This window comes from Pelecanus crispus, chromosome 4 (assembly GCF_030463565.1).
Source record: "Pelecanus crispus isolate bPelCri1 chromosome 4, bPelCri1.pri, whole genome shotgun sequence".
NCBI lineage: Eukaryota > Metazoa > Chordata > Aves > Pelecaniformes > Pelecanidae > Pelecanus > Pelecanus crispus.
The window spans coordinates 44062342-44084207 of record NC_134646.1 but is presented as its reverse complement, the minus strand read 5'-3'; the positions used below and the strand labels follow the sequence as shown (position 1 = coordinate 44084207).

Genomic DNA, 21866 nt, shown 5'->3' with positions numbered 1-21866 from the left:
GAGACTCTGCAAACTTTATAAGACATGCTAGTGGCTAAGTCTGGCATGGGACCAACTGGGTCATTCTCCTAAGTTTGTCTTAAGGAGCAAGAGGAAAATCAAGGTCTTGTGAGTCTATGAAGTTACTGTAGAGGCTGGTCAGTGAAGTTTATCACTAGCACTGACTCACATTAAATGCTAAGCTGATGTACCATAAGCACATGCTGTCTTAATTGCATTTGGTGCTAGTTTCACTCATAACTCTGTCTCCTCTGCTGTTTTAGACACGTTTCAAAACTGCTGCAGTGGGACTAGTCATCTCCATACGCAGCACTACGAAATCTTACTGTGGCTCATGTGTACCCTTAGAATACTGATGACAATGCTAAAATGTTACTAATAGAGCCATTGCTGTACTGCACTGGTTTTTTTTTTTCTTTTTTTTTCCACTGAGCAGCTGCAACACTTTCTCTCAAAATTAGGAGCACCCACACTCTACCTGCAGTATGGTTAACTGCAGAAGTAAAGGTACTCTCCAGAAACCTTTTCTCTGGAGGCCAAGGCTGCTTGTGCTAGTAAAGTCAAACAAAAGTACTGTTATTGTAACCATGAGTTTAATTCTCCGTATAGGTTGTTAGGCATATCAGGAACCTATCTTCCTTTCCCAGTGGCTGTATCGTACCTGGGGATATGGTATGTCCCACAAGGTATGCCACCTACAAGGGAACAGAGAATAGATTAATATCTTTCCAGGAAATAGGCCTAAACTAATATTCAGAATTCAGAGATGAAGTTTAAGAGGCTTTTTTCTTGATGACCTGCAGATGCAAACTTTAGCGTGGAGGTTCACTTCTAGAGGAACACCATCTCAGACCAAATCTCGTCATAGATATGTTTATTTCTTTATGTTGATTAACAATTTTATGTCTATCGCTACTGCATAGTATCGTATTTTGTATACAATAGATGAATATATTTATTCATTCCTTTGCTTATGAAAAGTGACAAATTATTTTTCTGAAGTTTTTCTCTCCAGTGTTCTTTCCAGTCATCTTTTTTTCCTGTTAGCTGACTGAAGCCAAAGTGGGCATGACCTTATTTTTTTTTATTTTTGTTTAAAAATTTACCTAAAATTCTTGCTTGTGTTTTGCGAAACTATTTCTAATAATACTCTTTTTCTTATACTGCAAGAAGCCTACTAAATAGGCCTTATAAATAGTTTATTTTAAATTAAAGGTCTGCACAAGGTGGTCATGAACAATAAAAGGCTACTGTCAGAACTTTTTGTGTGTAACTTGTCAGTCTGTTCAGTAAATAAGAATACGCGGACGCTGTGGAAAGAAGAGGGATTGAAAACAGAGATTTCAGAGGTAGACCTTCTGTATTCTTACTTGTTACCATTTCCTCCTGCACCCATTCCACCTTCCTTGGAGCACATACAGTGGAAGAAACTGGAATCCCAGAGCTGCAAACCTTTCTTGTGTACCTTACCTACAGAGCATGCAGCAGTGATGAGGGGTGGCAGGTGAGAGCCCAGAATCATTAGGTCATTTCCCTTGCAACAGTAGGCACATTATTTTCTTCCTGGCTTGTAAAAGCTTAGTATCTTTTTAAAACCAAAAAAACCCCACAAAACCAAACAAATGGACAAAAAACCACCCACAAATCTCAAAGATGAAGTTCTGTCGAAGTAGACGTTACATTTGAGTGAGAAGTTACCTAGTGAAATGATGACCTGTGTTAGTCATACCATCAGTCTGAATGATCAGACTAGACAGTTATATCACTCAGCTTTTAAATATATGAATGAATGATAATTCTTTGAGGACTCTTTGCAGAATGAAGCTGCCAATTCTGATGGGCAAGAATCAAGTGAGGAAGCAGAACTGAAACGCAAAAAGATAGAAGCACAGAAGGTAATTGTGGGGAGGGAGGAGATGGAACTTACTGTTTTCAGATTTGTTTCACACCTCATGAAGTTTCTTACATTTCATTTTGCTATCAATAGTTTGATCATACATCCACTAGGAGAGGTTTTTATTTTAACTATGTTGAGGTAACAACTCTCTTCAACTGTTTTATCTCAGTAATTTAAAAATACGTTGTGACACAGCATAGCAAGTCAAGGATTTTTCCCATCCCTGCCTTTGAGATTTTTCTCTAGGTTAGCTTTAGTCCTAAAGGCAATTTGGTATAACTAAAATAGGAGTTTGATACTGAAAGGGAAAGGAAGATGTACCTTAAATAACAACAACTTTATTTTAGTTAAAAGAATAAAGGAGGGCAAAACTCCTTATGTGTGCTGACATGGGCTACATGTGGATTGGAAGGTGAGCTATATATCCCTGTGATGAAGTACATTTAAAGTAAATGCATTTCACAGAAATCCAATGTTTGATTGGAACTTTATTCCATGTGGTGCTCTTCTATCAATAACTGTCTCTACCATACAATACATAGCAAGTATTACTCTATCTATTCTATGATTTCTTTTTCCCCATCATCTGCAAAGAGCAATGTAAAAACAAGCTAACCTTATGCTTAACCTTAAAACTAGAGGTGAAACAGCAACTGAAGCTTTTTGTGTTTATGTTGAGTAAGTTTGTAAAGTTTAAACTGAATATTTACTATTTTATGATTAATGCATTTGGCTTCAAAATTAATTTTAAGTTGCGATTCTAATTTTACATTACGCTGTTTAAATTATTGTGTACACTAAAAATGTAACCATGCAAATCAAGAACCATAGTTACATTTTGAGGAGTTGCCATTATTTTCAACATAGATCAGTTATTATAGTGTGGTGATTTTGATTGTCAGTGGAGTCCTCCCTTCACAGTCTACACAGTAATAAGTGAGAGAAAGGAAGATGAAGTAATTCAAGAATGTTTCTTTTCAAAATGTTCCATGGAACGGGGTACTAATGCTTTTCATCATTTTAAGTTGGTCTTTTTTTGCTTGTTTGTTTACTATAGGCCCAAGCAAATGCTCGAGCTGCAGTTCTGAAAGAACAGTTAGAGCAAAAGAGAAAGGAAGCATACGAAAGAGAGAAAAGAGCCTGGGAAGAACATGTAAGAAAATAAATCTGTTACACGCAGTCAAAGTATGTAGTGCCATATCTTTGTATAACTAAAATCCTATACTGTGATTTTTTCAAGCTTAGATAATTAGTTTGTCTTCTGAAACTGAGGAGAGCATCTGTCAGTCAGAATTTCCTCATTAGAAGCCTAATCTTAGGTATACTTGAAAAATTTGGTTCAAGAATTTAAGAACATCAAACCTAAGAATCATTAGGATCACCTTAAGTATTTTATTAATAATCTGTAGCTTAACCAAAGTGTACTTAATCTTCTTTTGCTTCTGTGAGCTGTGGAGTGACAAGTCCAACTAGTAATATATCCGTACAAAACCCAGGATGTTGTGAAGGTGATAAACTGGTAATAGTTCACATGTGCAGTTGGCAGTTGTCTTTTGTATGAAAATATGTGGCATTATTGTCCTTTTCGAAGGTTTACATGAGCCTTTTTGGTACTACTGTCTTTAATGTGCAAAGTGTTGAAGTTAATTTGTTGATTTAAATGTTTTTTTAATTGAATCTATACAGCTGATAGCGAAAGGGGTAAAGAATCCTAATGTGCCTTTTCATGTGGGAGCTACAGAACAGAGTCCTGTGCATGGACTACAAGAGCTTGGAGCAGCTCTTCCTAAGCCACAACTTCCAGTGAAACCCAGTACACCAGTCATCTCCATGACTTCTGCTTTGAAGGAAGTGGGTGTGGTAGGTACTTTTGCTAAGAGGGTAAAATTAATGAAAAAAAAAAAATACTGGTTTGAAAAAGAAGTTTTAGAAGAATGTGTAAAAAAAAAATCATTAGGGATACTTCTAATTAGGGGAAGGGGGCGGGGGGCAGGGGAAGAAAACCAAATGTAAAAAGAAACCAAAACTTGGAAGCTGTTGAAATACATCTGTACACTGAAATTCAAATTCAATCAGTTTTGAACAAAATGGCTTATTTATGATGAACCCTAGGCTGCAATTTCAGTTTTGATCAAGGCAGTCATGATTAGTGGAAGAAGACATCAACTAACCAGCATTTCCATCAGCCTCTAGAAGAGGGGAGTTAAGGAGTTTGTAACCTGGTGGAAGTGAGAAAATAAATTTTGAATGATAGGACTATTTTATATTCATTCTTGTTTTCAGTGAGTTTGAAAGTATGTGCTGATTATAACAGAGACTATAAAGTTTAAGAGACTTGAATGTGATAGTGTTGTCATTTCTTGCTGTCTAAAACAGTATTAGAGACTTCCTAACTTCTATTTTCAGTGATCTTGGGTCCTGATATTGTAAATGCTTACACATTTACCTCAACTACCACCATTTGATTTAAGTAACAATTGTGAAACTGAGCATACAAGTGAATGTTTTTGTACAATTTGAGTTTTTAACACAATCTGTGATAATTTGAATGCTAATTTTTAGGGTTTTACCTAAGCTATTGCTAGATTACAGTGTAGTGTGGGATTATATATCATATATAACTCTGAAGGCTATGACTATGGGAATATAGTGAAACTTAGAGCTGAATAGTGTATATAAAACATAATACACGGGAAGATGTCACTGACAGCTGGAAAAATAAATCATGTTTTGACCAATACTTAAATCATTAGCAATTTTTTTCCACATGGATAGTTTCTCTTAGGGTAATGCAAGATGGTTACCATAACTGACTAAAAATTAGCAAGAGAAGACAAGCCCTGTACACAAAGATTATGTCCTACATTTTTGTCTTCAATTTTTAGTTTGATTATTTTACATATTTACTGTTTACAATTTTGAAGAGTAAATATGTTTTCTAAATGAAGTTCATATTGATTGTTTTTGGAAGCCTGGTAGGTCTTGCGCAATAGTTGAAATTTCATTACTCCCATAATTGAGGCAGATTAAGAACAAACCATTTTTCCCTGAAAAATGCACCACATAATGGAATATTTCCTTAGTTTGGTGTAATTGTGCATCTGCCTAGTCTCAATCAACTTAATCTGAGCAGGTTTTTTTTGATATGTTTTCAGATATCAAGGAACTACTCCTTTTCTTATTCTATACCGACTTGACATTATATATGCTGTGATCACTAAAGTTGTCTCTTCTCCCTTCTGCTTTTCTTTACAGGTACTCTTTGACTCTGTCCTTGCCACTTTTTTTGTTCTCTTATAGAGAATATCTCATTTCTAGCATTGGAATTTGGTGACATTTTGCTGTAGAGGTCATATCTAGCTTTATCTCTATATGTTTCATGCTCTGAACTTTGACTTGTCTGCTTAAACTGAGTCTGATTCATTTGCTCACCACTTTCAGAGAGTGAATGCTTCAAAGACTGAAGCTGCCCTTGAAATTCTGTCTTTGGGAAGCCCCATAAAAACAGAAGTATCATACATTCTCTCTCAGTTTATCTGCAGTTGTCAAGGAAAAGGTTTTAGAGGTGAATTTTCACTATCATGTCTACTAGTATTCTCAAGATTATTTTTTTCTGACGTATTCTTCTACATTGTATTTCATGCTTCTTGGACTTAAAGGATGAAAATGTAACTGCTATCCAGGAAGCTGAGGAGGAAATAAAAAAGCCAGATTTTGCAGTGCAAGTATGTAAAATTTTATTCAGTTTTATTTAGTTTTCCTTTTAAGAAAGGTATTATTTTAAGTTATATATGTTGGTCCTTATTTCAGAATAAACGAGAAATACTGAGAAGATTAAATCAAAATCTTAAAGCTCAAGAAGATGAGAAAGGAAAAAAAGAGTGTAAAAATATCTCTGAATCAGCTGCGTCTGAAGATGGTAAGGAACAACAAGAAGGTGACCATCTGCTTCTAGGAGATCGCAAAAAATGGGAATCCGGGGCATCCGAGTTGGTAGTTCCTCTAGCTCAGTTATCAATGGAAGATTCTCTCTCTGGAACAGACCGTAAGTACTCTTTTTTGTCACCGTGATATTAGTAAATCAGGTTACCATGTGTAGTGTCTGTTTTTATAAAGCAAGTACTCTTCATTATTATCATCTTGTTATCAGTTGCGTGTCATCTGTTTCTGAAAAAACAGGTGGTTGTGTATTCCCTTGGATAAGGAATAAGACACAGACTGAGTAATTAATTGGCCTGCAGGAGATTCAGCAAATAATTTCCTAATTTCAACAAATAGTTACCTGGTTAAATGCGTCGTTAATTTCTTTGAACTTTCTTTGTAAGTGTCTTTTAAATAGGCACTAATTTAACAGAAAGAATAAAAAGCACATAAAATGTATGAAAAAGTTTCTTATTTAACTTCAAAATCCTTTTATGTTATCAGTAGAACAATAAAAACTGAGTGTTTTCTCAATTTATGTCTGTTACTTTTGTTGCACCCTTCATCAGTCTTAGCTTTTTTCTTTTAAATCAAGCCTGTCTTTTTTAATTTTCTGTCTGCCTTCTCTGGTCTTTTGGGTGGAAGACCTTTTTCCTCGTTTCTGTGTGTCTTACTAAGGGTCTATTTCACATTGTAGAAATAAATAATCATTGAGAATGTGACAGACTTACTTCATAGCATAATAGTTTTACACGACTAGGATATTAGAAGATCAAGAAACGTCTTCTCTTGTTCTGTTATTCTTTGTTGCTTTATATCCTGTGTTTTCCTTGGAGGGAGAAATAATAGAGACAAATATCAAAGGATAGCAGGACAAGAGACTTTCTAGTTTCCCCTTTCAGGTAAAGTTAAGACCACCTCATGCCAGTTTTAAACATTTCTCATACTGTTTTCTTTTGGAGTGCCTGAATTGCTGAAAAGATCTGCTACTATTAAGTTGCAGATGTTAACTGGCATTGAATAGGTCCTGTTATTAAATGGAACTGGCAGAAGAAAAACTGTAGACTTTTCAGGACAGTCTTTAGGCTGTCTGACTTGGAGTGAGGTGGCATGAGTCTGGCTTTGTAGTTTTTAGTTTTGTGGAGGTTGGTTTGTTTGTTTGTTCATCATATAGAACGTGAATAAAAGTTTCTAATTTCTAAAAGTTTCTATGTTTGTGTTTGTGTCCCAACAGGACAAACTCTGGGGGAAGTAATTAGATTAGATATTGGTGAACCCCACAGGAAAGTCTGGGGCAAAAGCCCTACTGATTCAGTCCTGAAGATCCTCGGAGAAGCAGAGTTGCAGCTGCAAACTGACCTACTCGAGGAACTAGATGTAATAAATGGTAAGCACACCTGGTAATTATTTGCAGTGCAAGTGTAGGAAGTGCCAGATTGCCAGTTTGTCTGCTGAGAACAATTTTGAAGTCATAGAAGCATATTCTATCCTCACTTTTGCATTCCACTTCTGAGTGTCGCTTCCGTTCTAAATGTCAGCACAAGCTGATACTGGAAGACACCAAAATATTTCAAAGTCAGTGAAGTGGTAAGAAATTAAGAAGGATGTGCTGAAAGGGAAGGATCTTAATTTTGTTGAAAAGTCTTGGAATTTGCTTATTGTCTTTTTTAAAAGAGATGTCATCAACTGAATATTGTATTACATAGGTCCTATAACCTTCCTGTTAGCATGCAACTTCCCATATCAGTGGATTTTTTTTCTGGTCAGCCCTTGCTTTTTGTCCTCTCCAAGGAGGACTAACCTTTAAAGGACTTATGTTTATCCAAGTATAAACTTGTATTGATGTAGCAAGTAAAATTCAAATTTTAATATTTCTAGCTTTCCTAGATGTAGTCACTTTGTAGTTTATTATCAAACCGTGTAAAAGCACTGTTTAAATAATAGAATCATTTTTTGTTAGGTACTGCAGAACTTCCTGAAGGAGATCATCAGTCCTTAACTGTAAAAGAGGAGAAGGAAGAGAAAGCTTCTCCTGCGGTCGGAGCTCAGTCTTCAGTACCAGCTGGTATCACAGAGTCTGACATGACTATACCAGAAGAACCTCAAAGAGCTGGACCTACCCACATGCAGAGCAAACCTATTATGCTGGATGGTGAGTCATTTCATTAGTAATTCTAATTACAATCTATTTTCAATTCAATGAGGGAAGTAATGATCCTGTATACTTTTATATCTTCCCATAAGTAATGTGCAGTTTTTCATTAACACCTTTTAGGTAGGGCCAAGTGCTTTCTATGCCTGTGTTGTAATTTGATTCACTAATGTATCTTGTAAATTTCCAGAAACCTTTTTTGTGTATTTACAGAAAACTCTCTAGAATAAAAGTGGAATTCTACAGTGCTTCAATTTTATTGTTGGATTTTTTGTTTGTTTCTCCCCATCAGTTGTGCTGGAATCTCACCCTGCTAAGGTCTGGGGGAATGTTACTGAGGTTTTTAGAAGACTGCTGGAGCTTTAAGATACTTGTCTTGTATTAGAAACAAACTTTTAGCTCTGGATTACAACACTTCAGTTGTTTCTCCAAAATGCAGAAAATTAGTAAAGCTGAAGGATTTAAGTGTAATCTTAAGATGTATTGTCACTCCTGTCTTTTTGTTTGGTTGGGATTAATTTTAATGCGGTATACGACTTCATTAATTTTAGAGCCTGATGATTTGGAAGCAGAGATGTTGGAAGAAGCAGAAGGTAAAAAGCACCAGAGTAAGGAGAGCAAGGAATTTCCTATCACTGTTAATGAAGCGTGGGTAAAAGAGAAAGAGGATAAGTAAGTACTCTCTTCTTCTGATCCCTCTCCCTCCAGTTCAAACAACTAGCTTTAACTGAGTAGGATTTAGATATATCAGTTAAAATGTTAAGCTTAGCTAAAGCTTCATTGATGTCTGCCATGTTAGTTTTACTGCACTTGATGACTGAGGGATTTTTTCAGTAGAATAATGACTATTTTTACATGGTGTTTCACCTGGATTTGGTGTTTTATAATAGGGCACAAGATGACAGAAGAAATGAGGCACCTTCTGAGAAAGTAGCGCTTGGCAAGGTGCAACCACAAAAGGAAGCACCAGAAGGTCAGTTGAAGTCTCTTTTGTTTATGGTAGCTGGCAGTATGGAGTACTTGAGCCATCCCTTCTCACTTCTTCACTAACCCCGAAAGAGCAAGTTTTCTCTTTTTGTTTTCTTTTTTAGTTCATACTTCTAAAAAGCAAATTTCTGATGGATTAGGAAGACAAATTGTGGGTGTTATTTTTGCTGCTTTGGAAGAAAACGTGTAACAACAACAAAGCTACACTATGTATAGATGAACAGGGTGATGGCCCACACTGATACTTAAAAGTGAATGTCAAGTTTCTGAATGTTACAGCCTTTTAAAATGACTATTTAAAATGTTATGAAATATGGTGATTTTACTTAATAAAAGTGTTGCTTTGTTTACAGACATCTCAAATTAATATTGAGCTGCAGCTTGGATAAAAAAATGTTTTAAGCAGCTGCTAGTGATAACCTTTTAACTTTACTGCATAGAAGAATTGCATGCTCTTGGAGGCCTTTGAAGTAACTTCAGAAGGTCTCCATATTTTACAGTAGAATAGAAAATACGTCGGCAATAGTGTCAAGTATTGTTGATGATACTATTGCATCTATTTATGGGTGGCTTAAGCATACTGGGTTGGGGTTTTTTCCAGTGTTTGGATGAATTATGTTGAGGTAGCTTGGAAGAAATCTAGTACAAGGCGAGAAGCAACAGATGAAAATGGATGACACCATAATTTCAGGCATGGACTGGATAACGAGAAACTAGAAGGCATGAGAACAGAGTAGGCTATAGCTGAGGGATGTATATTCTCAAAAAGTTAAAATGGGGGAATTTCACATTATGATGTATTTACTAAAATAATCCAAAGAGATTATAATACTTTTACAGTGCTATCTATTTTCACCTTTAATTGTACAACAGAAATGAGTTAGTTTCATTCACTTTAGTTGCCTTTTGCTCTAGAGCCTGGGGTTTTTAATCTCTTTAGATTTGTAACAGACTTTCTTTTACTACATCAGAAACTTGCTCCAGTGACTCTCTGCAACCTGAGCCCTTATTCCAGAGGGTAATACAGCCCCCAGCTGTACCAACAGCCTCACCAGTTCTGTCAGCTCAGTCTTCACAGGAAGAGTCTTTTGTACCTCGTTCACGTTCCATATCACCAGCAAAAAATAAAGGCAAAAGTTCATTGTTGATTGGACTTTCTACAGGGCTTTTTGATGCAAACGACCCAAAGGCAAGTTTAAAAACCTAAGAAGGAATACTTGTTTTTCTATAGTAATGTTTTTCTTGTTTCCTTGCTGAGGCTGAATGAGGCCGGAACAGATGGCCTAAGTGTTTCAGCAGGTGTCTGTACTTGTCTAGCCATGTCTGCCCTGCAGTATGACTGCACTGTGTTCATTGTATCAGCAGGACTTGCGCAGCAGTGAGAGTCTCTGGTTTCACTATTCAGCATTCTGTGTCCGGGTATTTGTGGAGGAATGCCACTGCTTCCCTGAGACACAACTGAGAGTTCATGAGGAAATTCCGAGCTTCCCTTGTCTGCTTTCACCCTTTTGTGAGGTTTTTCAGACTTACCACTACCTTGCCATCATAAACATAAACACTGAACAGATCAGCAAAGGTATCTTGTCATTTCTGGCAACCAAGTGATTGGGTTTTTTCATGTAGGATTTAACCAACTAGCACAGGTTCTGGCTGTGAAGCAGGAAGACTGAAGAAGAGCGAATGGAACTAACTGCTTTCTTGAAGGCGTTTCCTGACCAGCTACATAGGGCTGAGTGGCAGCTCACAGTCTGTGAAATGAGCATAGGATGGTGGAATGTGGGTTTGATATGAATTTAAAATATTTTAAGAATAGTTATGGAACTAGCAGATGAAACAGACTTCTTAAATTACGTGCAACACCTGCCTGGGTTCTAAAGTGGAAAGTGCGTAAAAGAGCAGCTGCTTTTTGGAGAAACAGTGGTAGCAAGGGTTCTCTGGAAACTTGCACATGTGTGTTCCGTTCTGTCAGCATGTAGTAAAGGATTTCCTAGGTGGTGGAATGCCAGATAATGAAGAAGGTTTCTTCTTTTGACTCACAGCCTTTTTTTACAAGTGCATGAAAGAAGTTGCACTATTGATGATGAATTGAGTATTGAATAATATCTATTGGTTAATGCGTTCTTAGGAAGCATAATATCAGGGATCGTGCTGTTCGCATCTGTGGGAAAATAAGGCTTCTTGACAAGCTTACATCTGTTTTCACAGATCCGTCTATTCAAATAAATGGATTTATGACTCTAATTTTGATTCCTCAAGAGTTAGTCTATCATTAACTTCCCCAGTTTATGAAGCTGTTTATCTGGCAGTTGGACAATGATTACAGAAAAGCTAACTTGTGAGTAGGGGGAAGATGAACATTCTTTGTACCCTTATCAGATTTAGAAAGTAATGGATGTGCTTTATAATGAAGTTCTTCAGTGTATCAATATGAACTGCTTCAGTATGTCACTTGTTACTGTGTATTTGGTATGTGTTTTGGCCATAAGTGTTTGTCACAGAATTGTTAATGCAGTACCAGACAAGCTCTACATAATAGCAGAGAGCTTGGAGAAGAGCAACAGATGTGTTGTTACTGCTGCAGTAGACTTGATGAGAGCGAGTAATAAATTCCCTTTCCTCATTTGGTTGCAACAAGGGGACGTTCAGTACTACTTGGCAGTATCTGCAAATGTAACTTTCCAGAATCTCCCGAATATACTTCTGCTGCAGCTCTTGCCCAGAAACTAAGGAAACCTTTAGCAGGGAGCAGGGCGGACAGAGTTAGTGTCCTATCTGTAGGCAGGTCTGCATGCTAACAGAAGTAGGCTAATAGAAAGAGAAGCATTTTTCAAAATACTTGGAAGCTTTCAAATGATGAGGTAAAGTCAGTCTTCTAATTGTTCCTTCACTTTGGTAGTAGTGGACAAAAATGGTGGTTACCCCTTTGATGGCAATAATATTCTGGCCATCTGCTGACAGGGATTTGATATTTGAGCATGTATATGAATATACTGTGCTGGTATAAATTGCAGCTGAGGAACTGTTTTTTTTCATTAAAATTTAAGGGGTTTCATTAGGAGCAAACACTGAACATGCATGTATTCAGAGCTATGCTGAAGGAAAGTAAGGCTTATTGGTAGAACTCGTTAGTGCGGATTAGGTCTTGTTTCTTGTTTTATTAATACTATGGTGAATATTTAGTAATTTGGGGGGGGTTCTTAGACATCTTAAAAGAGAGATCTGGTAGATCACTGAGCCAACAGTTTGTTTCTATGTTGCTTTATTTCCATTGCAACAAATTACTGTTGTAATTTGAACTTCTTTCTAATACTTCTTGTGATGAACTTCTTTTTCGTACTATGGAACTGCCTTGAAATATACCATAAACAAAGTTACTGTTTTCAGTGACCAACCTAGACAAATAATAAAATGTAATTTTAAAAAATATTCCTTTGTCAGCTACTTAAAATGGTTCTAAGCTGTAAGTGATTGCCATACATACATTGTAAACAATTGCATATATATATTATTTATCTACTGCAACATTCCTTTTCCTTAGATAGCCATCAAGGTAACAAACAAATCTGCACAAAACCAGGATCTGTATGACAGTTGATGTTCTTAAAGCTTCTTCAATCACTGTAACCCATAAAGGCAGAAGGAACGCTTTCCTTTTAGCTGAGAGGCAAAATTCAAGATGTCATTTTTTCAACAATTAAGAGTATCTGTGCTGGACACATCGTTATTTTGAAATTGACCTTCAAATGAAAAAGGACAAAAAAAAAAAATCATTTTGAAGTATTTTGTAACCTCAGACTGTCTTTAGTATTGTTATCAAACATACTTTCTATTACCTTTGCAGATGTTAAGAACATGTTCGCTCCCAGATCTTTGCAAACTGTACAGAACTTTAGTCGATGTTCCCAGTATAGCAGATGTGCAGCATCAACATAATCTTGAAATAGATGATACGGAAGATGAGCAAGCCAAAGAAGGACCCTCTGATTCTGAGGATATGTGAGTGTATAAAGTTTACAAGTATTTCAACAGGCATCTTAGATCAAGAATATTTTTGGTTAGACACTAACAATTATACACAGTATACCAGCATGGGGTTTTTACCCAAATTTTAAAATCCTGTATTGAATCACCATTTACTTTGAGTCTTGTTCCAGAGAATTAAGAAGCTAATGGGATGTACTGCTTACAATAGCTGTCTGAATTTCTTTTCCAAATTCCATCCAAGATCCTCTTCTGTCTGGCTTCTACACCTTGCATTCCACTGAAGCAGGTCGAAGTTGAGGGTTACCGCTCTTCTAGAAATAAAGATTTCTTGAATATTTCCTTTCTTCTGTTCTGGGAATCTCACTCATCTGTCTTCTCTACTGTTGTATTGGGATGTCCTTCAAGTCCCCCCCAGATTCTTTCAGGAGCTTCCAAATCTGACCCTGGCTCTTGACTATTCCCTGCAGTTTGGGTAGTCTGCAGGGATAAAATCATCTGGTGTATCTGTTCTGATGAGATGTAGATCTCTTTGCTCTGGACATATTTTTATCTGGATTGGGAATGTTATACTTGCCAGGGTTCTATAATAGTGCACAAATACAAAGATTTTGAAATTATCCTACTAATAAAGTTGAATTGAGGACCTGTCATCATCTTTTTACAAAACGGTCTGGTATCTGTTTAGGTATCCCTGTGTCTTGCATGATAGAATGGTATCAGTGGTGTAACCATGTTGGACTGAGGACACAAATATTTGTGGTGTTTTTTTTTTTTTTTTCTCCTTCTTCCCTTCCTCCAGCTACATTGGCTTTCCAGTTTTTTGGCTTAACAAAAGAAATGAGCTCTTCCTACAGGGATTGTCTTGTAAGGTATTAATAATACAAACTTTGTATCACTTTCTTTTAGTATGTTTGGGGAGACAGATACAGATTTGCAGGAACTCCGGGCCTCAATGGAACAATTGCTTAGGGAGCAGCCTAGTGAGGAATTCAGTGAAGAGGAAGAGTCTACTTTAAAGGCTAATGTCATCGAATGTGTAACAAATGGTACAGAGCTGGATGAAGGAGATGAAAATAACCCGAGCAGTGAAAGTGCACTTAATGAAGAATGGCAGTCAGGTATAATTTCTGTTATACCTGTTTCATAAGTTATTTATTGTTAACAATTCAAACACAGAATAATGGTTTTGCATTGTATACTTAAAATGAAATAAAGCTCTAATTAATAGTTTTTATACAGAAATTTAGAAAATCAGTGTCCTGGTTTCAGCTTGGATAGAGTTAATTTTCTTCCTAGTAGCAGGCATAGTGCTGTGTTTTGGATTTAGTTTGAGAATAATGCTGATAACACACCGATGGTTTAGTTGTTGCTAAGTAGTGCTTATGCTAGTCAAGGACTTTTCAGCTTCCCATGCTCTGCCAGGTGCACAAGAAGCTGGGAGGGTGCACAGCCAGGACAGCTGACCCAAACTGGCCAAAGGGCTATTCCATACCATATGACGTCATGCTCAGTATATAAACTGGGGGGGGGGGGTTGGCCACGGAGCAGCGATTGCTGCTCGGGAACTGTCTGGGTATCGGTCAGCAGGTGGTGAGCAATGGCATTGTGCATCACTTGCTTTGTATATTCCTTTATCATTATCATTATTTTTTCTTCCTCTGTTGTCCTATTAAACTGCCTTTATCTCAACCCACGGGGTTTACTTTTTTTCCCTGCACCCAGATTCTCTCCCCCATCCTTCTGGGGGGCAAGGTGAGCAAGTGGCTGTGTGGTGCTTAGTTGTTGACTGGGGTTAAACCACGACAATCGGATAATATTTAGACTTTCTGGATGTTAAGGTCAACATCTAAGCAGCATTCAGTGTTGCACATTAAATGTTGGCTATTTGTTAGGCAGTGATTATAAGTCCCTTTTTCTCTAGTTGTCTAAAAGTTGTCTTCAAGGAAGATCAAAGACTCTGTGCACATCATATGTTTTGAATAATTCATGACTGCGATGTAAGAGTGAAAAAGAAATAGCGATTGACATGACTGGAGTACCTGGGATCCAGCTTACGTTACAATTAAGTAATTTAACAGGCAGTCAAAAGGAACATGAAATTATTAACCTTGTCCTTAGCCCAAAATAGCTATTAATGCAGTTAAACTAAAAATGAGACAGAAAAATTTATTACTGCTTATAGTATTTTGCATTAGCTGTATACAGTGGTGTCCTGAAGTCTCAGTTCTCTTTTTTTAAATTCTGGTTGAAATGTAAGTACTTTACTACTGCTGTAAAATAAAGTACATTTAGAAATATTAGCTATAAAAAGATGTAGGGAATCATAGAATCGGTTAGGTTGCAAAAGACCATTAAGATCATCCAGTCCAACCATTAATCTAACACTACCAAGTCCACCACTAAACCAATTAAGGGTAGAGTAATAATTACATGTTTCATGGCTTGGTGTCTGGGTTATTTTTTTAATGAAAGTAAAAACTGGGAATCATTAAGGTTGGAAAGGATCTCTAAGATCATCAGTCCAACCGTCAACCCAGCACCACCATGCTTACTAAACCATGTCCCGAAGTGCCACGTCCACCTGTTTTTTGGACACAACTAATAATCAATAATAATCAATAACTATTAGAAAACATAGTTTTTGTGTAATTTTCGTTTATTGAAGACAATTTTAAACAAATTGAAACATACCTGTAAAATAAAGGTAAAATAAACTTAGGTAATACCATCATCTTTAATTTTTTGATGGTGCTGATGTTATACACTGATACCGTACAACACTATCTGTTCCTGTGATTCTGTGGTTGTTGCAAGCATTACAGTATTTGGTGTCAGTGTCCCACCTTCTAGATTAATGATACTTCATAAGAATTGCAGGTTTCATTGTTTGGGGGTAGGAGGAAAGCCTTCAAAACTCAGGGGAACGGACAGAACTTGAAACCAAATCTGTTCAAGATCCAGAAGTTAAACACAGGATTAGAAGTCATCTAATGGGTTTTTAACCTGTATACAACTTTTCTTTTTATTTCAGTGATAATTTCTTATTAATGTGACTGTTGATACTTGAATCAGGGATAGGATTTGGTCAGGATTATACTTTACACTAGTCATATATAGGAATTGAAAGTAGTAGAGTTTTAATACTAACTCACGAAGTTTGTGACCTACCAGGCAATACTATGTATTTTTTTAAAGATTTGATAATATAACATCCGAAATATAAAAAGTTGTATATTTTTCCCTGGGTAGATAAGTCCTTTCATAATTCAAATACTTATTTAAGGAAGTATTTTTCTTGGGCAAAAGCAGTTTGCATTTTATAATAGGATTTTACACAGGGATTCTATCTTAATATTTTAAAATAGATTCTTTTTTTGTTAAACTTACCTAATGTTTGACTGCTACAAATCTATTTGTAAGGTTTCTGTAGCCTGTAAGCAAAATCATCTTGATTTCTCTCACATATCTTATTGCACCAATTGGCATACTGAATTTGCTACACAAAGAAGCAGCACTCATAGAAGAATGAGGAACTTTGTAGCTAAGTTAGTACTGGGTTATTTAGACTCGCTCCATGGAACAAGGTGCATCTCAGTGCAGAAATTAAATAACTGATTCTTAATATACATGTCCTTATTTTCTGCTAGAAGACAGCTGCTTCATTAAGGAGCTTTTTTCCCCTAGTGTGGGACAGCCACTGAACCCTGCATCAATTCCACCTCAGAAATATGTGGAATGGTTATATGGAACTTGACCTCCTAACATTGCTTTGTTAAATAGAAGTCTGCTTTAAGACCATACCTTGTTTTCCTTCAGTATGAATACCCTTATGGCTAACTATCAGGGTGGGGTTTTGGAGGAGATAGCTAGCTGCTGCTCATCTGGGATTCAGAATTTCTTTGTGGTCAAGAAAGGGACTGTTCCTATTTCCTTGCAGGTTGTTGAGAACATCTGCCAACATTGTCTAGTGCTGCTGAGCTTCCCTGCTTTCATTACATTTAGAGGTCTGTCTGGATATCAATTTTAGGGACATAGAAACAACATTAAGAATGTAGGAAAACTGAGGGGTTTTTATTGTTGTTTCCTTTCTTTATAGATAATAGTGATGGAGAGATTGCCAGTGAATGTGAAGAATGTGATAGTATCTTCAGCCATTTGGAAGAGTTGAGATATAACCTGGAGCAGGAAATAGGCTTTGATAAATTCATTGAAGTTTATGAGAAAATAAAGGTTTGTGGAATAACCTCAAGTGGAAAACATTTTAACAAACAAGTTCCTAGGGCTGTTTACTGTGCCAGTAACTAATTGCATTGTGTGACTAGAATCAGTGCTTATTTCTTTGGTGTTTTATTCTGTTTTGACACACTGAAATAGTAACAGAGAAAATGCCTTGCCAGTGGATTGAGAGGAGAACTTTGGGTTTAACCATTAATTGCATTTAATAAATTTGAACTATTTAATTCTATACCCATTTTAATTTTGGCAACATGGATTGTCCTTTCTCCCAGGCTATACATGAAGATGAAGACGAAAATATTGATATTTGTTCAGCCATAGTTCAGACTATTCTTGGAAATGAACACAAACACCTGTACGCCAAAATACTTCACCTAGTAATGGCAGACGGAGCCTACCAAGAAGGTAATCTCACTGTGTCCTGGCGATTATGGCTTGCCATGTTCTTTCTTGGTCATATACAATAGGTTCCAATACACTTTTAAAACGTAGCTGTGCTTTGTTATATTGATTGCCTAAATTGATAAAAGTTTGGTTTGGGTTTGTTTTTTTTTTTCACAAAGGGTATTTTTATTCCTGCAACAAAATGTGGCAAACTTTGATTAAGCATGCTGACCACTCTGATGTTACAGTTGATTGTGTATGTCCATACTGTTAAAATAGTTGCCATATGAAAGGTGCAGTATAATTATTTCGTTTCTGTAAAACAGTTATGCAGACTGGGAAGATGGAAGTCTAGAATAAAACTTAAAGAATTAAAAACAATTTTGTCTTAAGAATTAATTAATTTTTAGCTAAAATAATATTGTTCTTTCCAAAACTCTACTTTCAACGGGTTGCAGTCACTACTTTTCTGAAAAGAAAATGTCATCCTGTAATTGTCATCTTCCAGAAGAACTGGATGTGGCGGTACCACCCATCTTGGTTTTCAGGTGGCTCAGTAGTACATAAAGAGAATTTATCTTGTTTGGGAGCCCTGCCTAGCTTAGCACAGATTACTAGGCAGACAGATAGTTCCTGGATCTTTCAGAGTCACTCTATGAAATACCACACAGACCACTATCAGTGAGACAGGGTTTTGTTTCGGGGTTGTTTGGGGTTTTTTTAATGTCAAAAATTTAAATGCAGTTACATAATTTTAGATTTCTAATGATGAAAGTCTTTACAGGGAGAAATCTAAAATCCCAATTATTTTTATAAAAACCAGAAGCATTATATATTGGCTTTAGGAATGTGTGCAATGATCACTATTTAATGTATTTCTATTTTGCAAAAATATTCTAATGCATGTTAACCAACATCTACTTTCTGCATCTTTTAAATTCCTTTACAAATGTGTTGCAATAGCAGTGAATAAAGGATCAAATAAGATTACAGCTTTCTATGGGTTTTATATGTAAATGTTTGGGGGGAAGAAGTATTAAAAGATAGTTTTAAAAACATAATAAATTAAAAAAAAATCTAATACAAATTACATTTTCCCGATTTTTCATTGCTATTCATATAGAACCACTCAGTAAAAATAACCAGTACCATGTTGTTCTCATGCTGTTTTACGGAAGTATGACAGAAAAGTGAAAAATACTTTGTCAACCACAATTTACTGATTTAATGACAGAATTGGAAAGATATTGTAGCAGTTCATTTTTCAAGTGTCCAAAGGACTGGCAATATAGAGCGAGAAGAAAATGATAACTGTTACCAGTTTCTTTTCCTCACTGCTTTGCTGTAAGGATATTTTAAAACTAGTACTAAAAGGCTAAAATGACAATTTGCTGAAACGTTGGCATATCAATTGTAAGCTGTTGTCTGAGTGAATCCTATTAAAATGAGCTGACTTTCATCTTGCAAAATACTGATTAACAAGTGGCTATTTTTAATCGCTTCCATTCTAATTCTGTATTTCAAAAATCTGTGGTAGCATACAAAAATGTACAGAAAAAGTAGTTCTTTACATTTCAGATATTTAAAGTACATGTAGTACTTTAGTACTAAAGTACATAAAGAGCTACATTTAAAGTAGTTCTTTAAATTTTAGACATTTAAAGAAAAAATCCTATGCTAATGACGGTGAGTAGAGGACAAGTGACAGTGAGAAGCATGTTCATGAGCTTCTTTCTCAAACATTTTATACTCCTCAAATAAGCAAAGTTAGGGAAAAAAATCTATATTGCTCTATATGAAAAGGATTGATGTAACTGAAGCAGGCCACTTGAGATGAAACTATCTTAAATTAACTAATCCAAGAAAGATGACATGTTGTTCAATGCTTGTACACATAGTGCTTTCCAAGGCAGTTTTGGTAACAGTCACCTCACTGGTGACTGACAGTGAATTCTTGTCTTATTGCTTACTAAATCGTGGTTTCTAGTTTGTTTTGTAACCCCAGTTTGATTCTGTGTATGTGTGTGGTTGTCACCCCTTTTCACCCTGTCTCTCCCCTTCTCCTGCTTTTTACAGATAATGATGAATAAACCTGACTCAGGAATTTCCTTAATGCTGTACTACATATCGGTGTTTGAAGTCTGCACAGCTGAATAACAAATTGTAGTGGAGAATGTAACACGGGGGAGGAGAAGCAAGACTTCAAAAAAGAATGTTGATTGTATGAAAAAGAGGAAGAACATGCCTTTTAAAACTGAGATACCTATACACTTCTCTTGTGTGTACTTGCATATGTGTTCATTAAATATTAGATACCCAAAATTTAAAAAGCAACAACATGACCCCCCCCCCCAAACCTGTAATCTCTCAACTTCCAAAAGAAATATAGAAAGGAATACCTGTTGATATTCTGATACAAAACTGAGACCTACAATGTAAAACAGAATTTCTGCCATATCAACAGTTGCCTCTTGAGCAATTGGAAGCATTACTGTGTTGTGGAAGTACCCACCTCTAGCTGTTCACTTACATACTTAAAATAGCCTCTCTTTACACCTACATAAAGAAATTACTTCATTTTTATTGACCCTCATGGTTGTATTTTAATAGCATCTTAATCTAGTGGCCTAGTTTGAGTATTTCACTTTTTTCATAAAAAAAAAATATATTTTGAAGCTGAAGGCTTCTGTCACTTTTTAACCACTGTCATCTGAAATATCTTAATGGTGTTTCTAAATCAAGCCAAACTGGTACTTCAGTTGTCATAGAAATGTCTGGGGTTTTTTGAGATTGTAAAATTCATTTGGAGCTAGAATACTTTTTCCCAGTATTCTTTTTCCTCTTCCCCTTTCCCTTCCCCAAACCCCAAGTATTTAGCTCTTTTGAATTTTGTAATCTGGTCAATGGTAATATAGTATGCTGTTGAATTGAAAGGAATGGTTTTCTTCCAGTTTGTTTTTAAATTCTTACTGTTATACTCATGGCTCCAGCAGCCGCGGGGGAAAATGAAATATTGCAGGCCCAAGTGCTATGTAATACTTCTCATCTTTTGACTCAATGTTTTGCAGCTTGATTTCCACCACCCCAAAAGAGAAAACAGGTGTCTTGTGACCCACGTTTCCTTGTTCCTCCTGTCAGAGCAGTATTATACAGGGCAGACATTAGGTATGGCTGTTGTTTTCCAATCATCATCTCTGGAACAGCTTTATTGGCTTACCCGTACAATAAGTCTTGTTACAAATCTGATGAACCGTCAAACTTCCAACTGCCCTACTGGAGAAAAACAGGTTTGGGTTGGTTTTTTTGTTTGTTTTTTTTTTTCTTCAGCTACAGCCAGTCACAATCTAAAACTGTCAGAAGTTACTTTTCCACAAAGTAAAATCAAGTGTGTGTGTGTATGTGTATATATATATATATTATTTAGAACTGTCAAAATATGTACATGACTTTTGTATAATTGTTTTATGGTGGTGTTATTAAAGTTTTGCCCACTGAAAAGTGTTAATTTTTTTTAATTCTTAAAGGAAGCCAAACTTACTCTGCTTCAGCTGTATCCTGGGAACCTGCAATGAGAATAAAATTAATAATCATAAATGCCTTTAATATTTTTTTTTGTATCCTTATTTACTTGATAAACACCGCTTGCTTCATCTGATGAGAAAGTATGATCATTGTTGGAAACAGTGCTGGTTCTGTCCTATGCTGCTTCTCTTCTTCCCCTTCCTTTTTTTTTTTTTTTTTTTTTTTTAAAAAAAAAAAAAACTTTCCACAGTAAATTCTGGGGCTTTTCACTAGGCTTCTCTTCCATTCTGCTTTTCACTGCTGAATAATCTGTTTCGAGAGATGATCCTCATGAGCTACATCATCCATGACATTCAGCAAATGCACTCTAACCACATTAATAAAGAATGAGTCTGCATTATTTTCCTTTTTCAGGTTTGCTTTTCAAATCGTACCTTGCCCACCTTTTGGGGGAAGGGAGGACCCAAAACCTTTAGATTTAAAAGAATATAGATTAACCACATAGAAAAAAGAAAATACACCAACTGGTACATTCTGTGCTCTTATGGTTTCGAATTTTCTCAAGGTGATACAGTGTTACTGAAGTTAAGGGTTGGGGGTGTTTAATTCTTTTAAATTGAAATCATATCATTATTGACATTCCTCATTTCTTATGCAGTGTGCTGGCTTGCTTCTGGTAAGAAAAATGGACATAATCTGCAGACTTCAAGCTTTACAGACATAGAGCTTTTTATCAATTAATGATTTGAAAAATATGTGCAGGTTGTGCACAGCTTTTCAAGA

The 21866-nt window shown here is 36.1% G+C and overlaps 1 protein-coding gene across 1 annotated transcript in view; it reads left to right on the top strand.

The window, feature by feature from the left end:
• The window catches only part of NEK1 (NIMA related kinase 1), a 49940-nt gene extending 28812 nt beyond the window's left edge, over positions 1-21128 (top strand). The window contains exons 21-35 of the mRNA XM_009485290.2: positions 1818-1895; positions 2955-3050; positions 3584-3757; positions 5557-5622; positions 5708-5942; positions 7053-7205; positions 7779-7970; positions 8522-8642; positions 8861-8943; positions 9929-10146; positions 12799-12953; positions 13848-14059; positions 17038-17171; positions 17450-17582; positions 19638-21128. Of these exons, the coding sequence (XP_009483565.1) occupies positions 1818-1895; positions 2955-3050; positions 3584-3757; positions 5557-5622; positions 5708-5942; positions 7053-7205; positions 7779-7970; positions 8522-8642; positions 8861-8943; positions 9929-10146; positions 12799-12953; positions 13848-14059; positions 17038-17171; positions 17450-17582; positions 19638-19651 (2064 nt within the window). The 3' untranslated portion in view covers positions 19652-21128. The remainder of the gene's footprint in view (positions 1-1817; positions 1896-2954; positions 3051-3583; positions 3758-5556; positions 5623-5707; positions 5943-7052; positions 7206-7778; positions 7971-8521; positions 8643-8860; positions 8944-9928; positions 10147-12798; positions 12954-13847; positions 14060-17037; positions 17172-17449; positions 17583-19637) is intronic.
• The last annotated feature ends 738 nt before the right edge of the window (positions 21129-21866 follow it).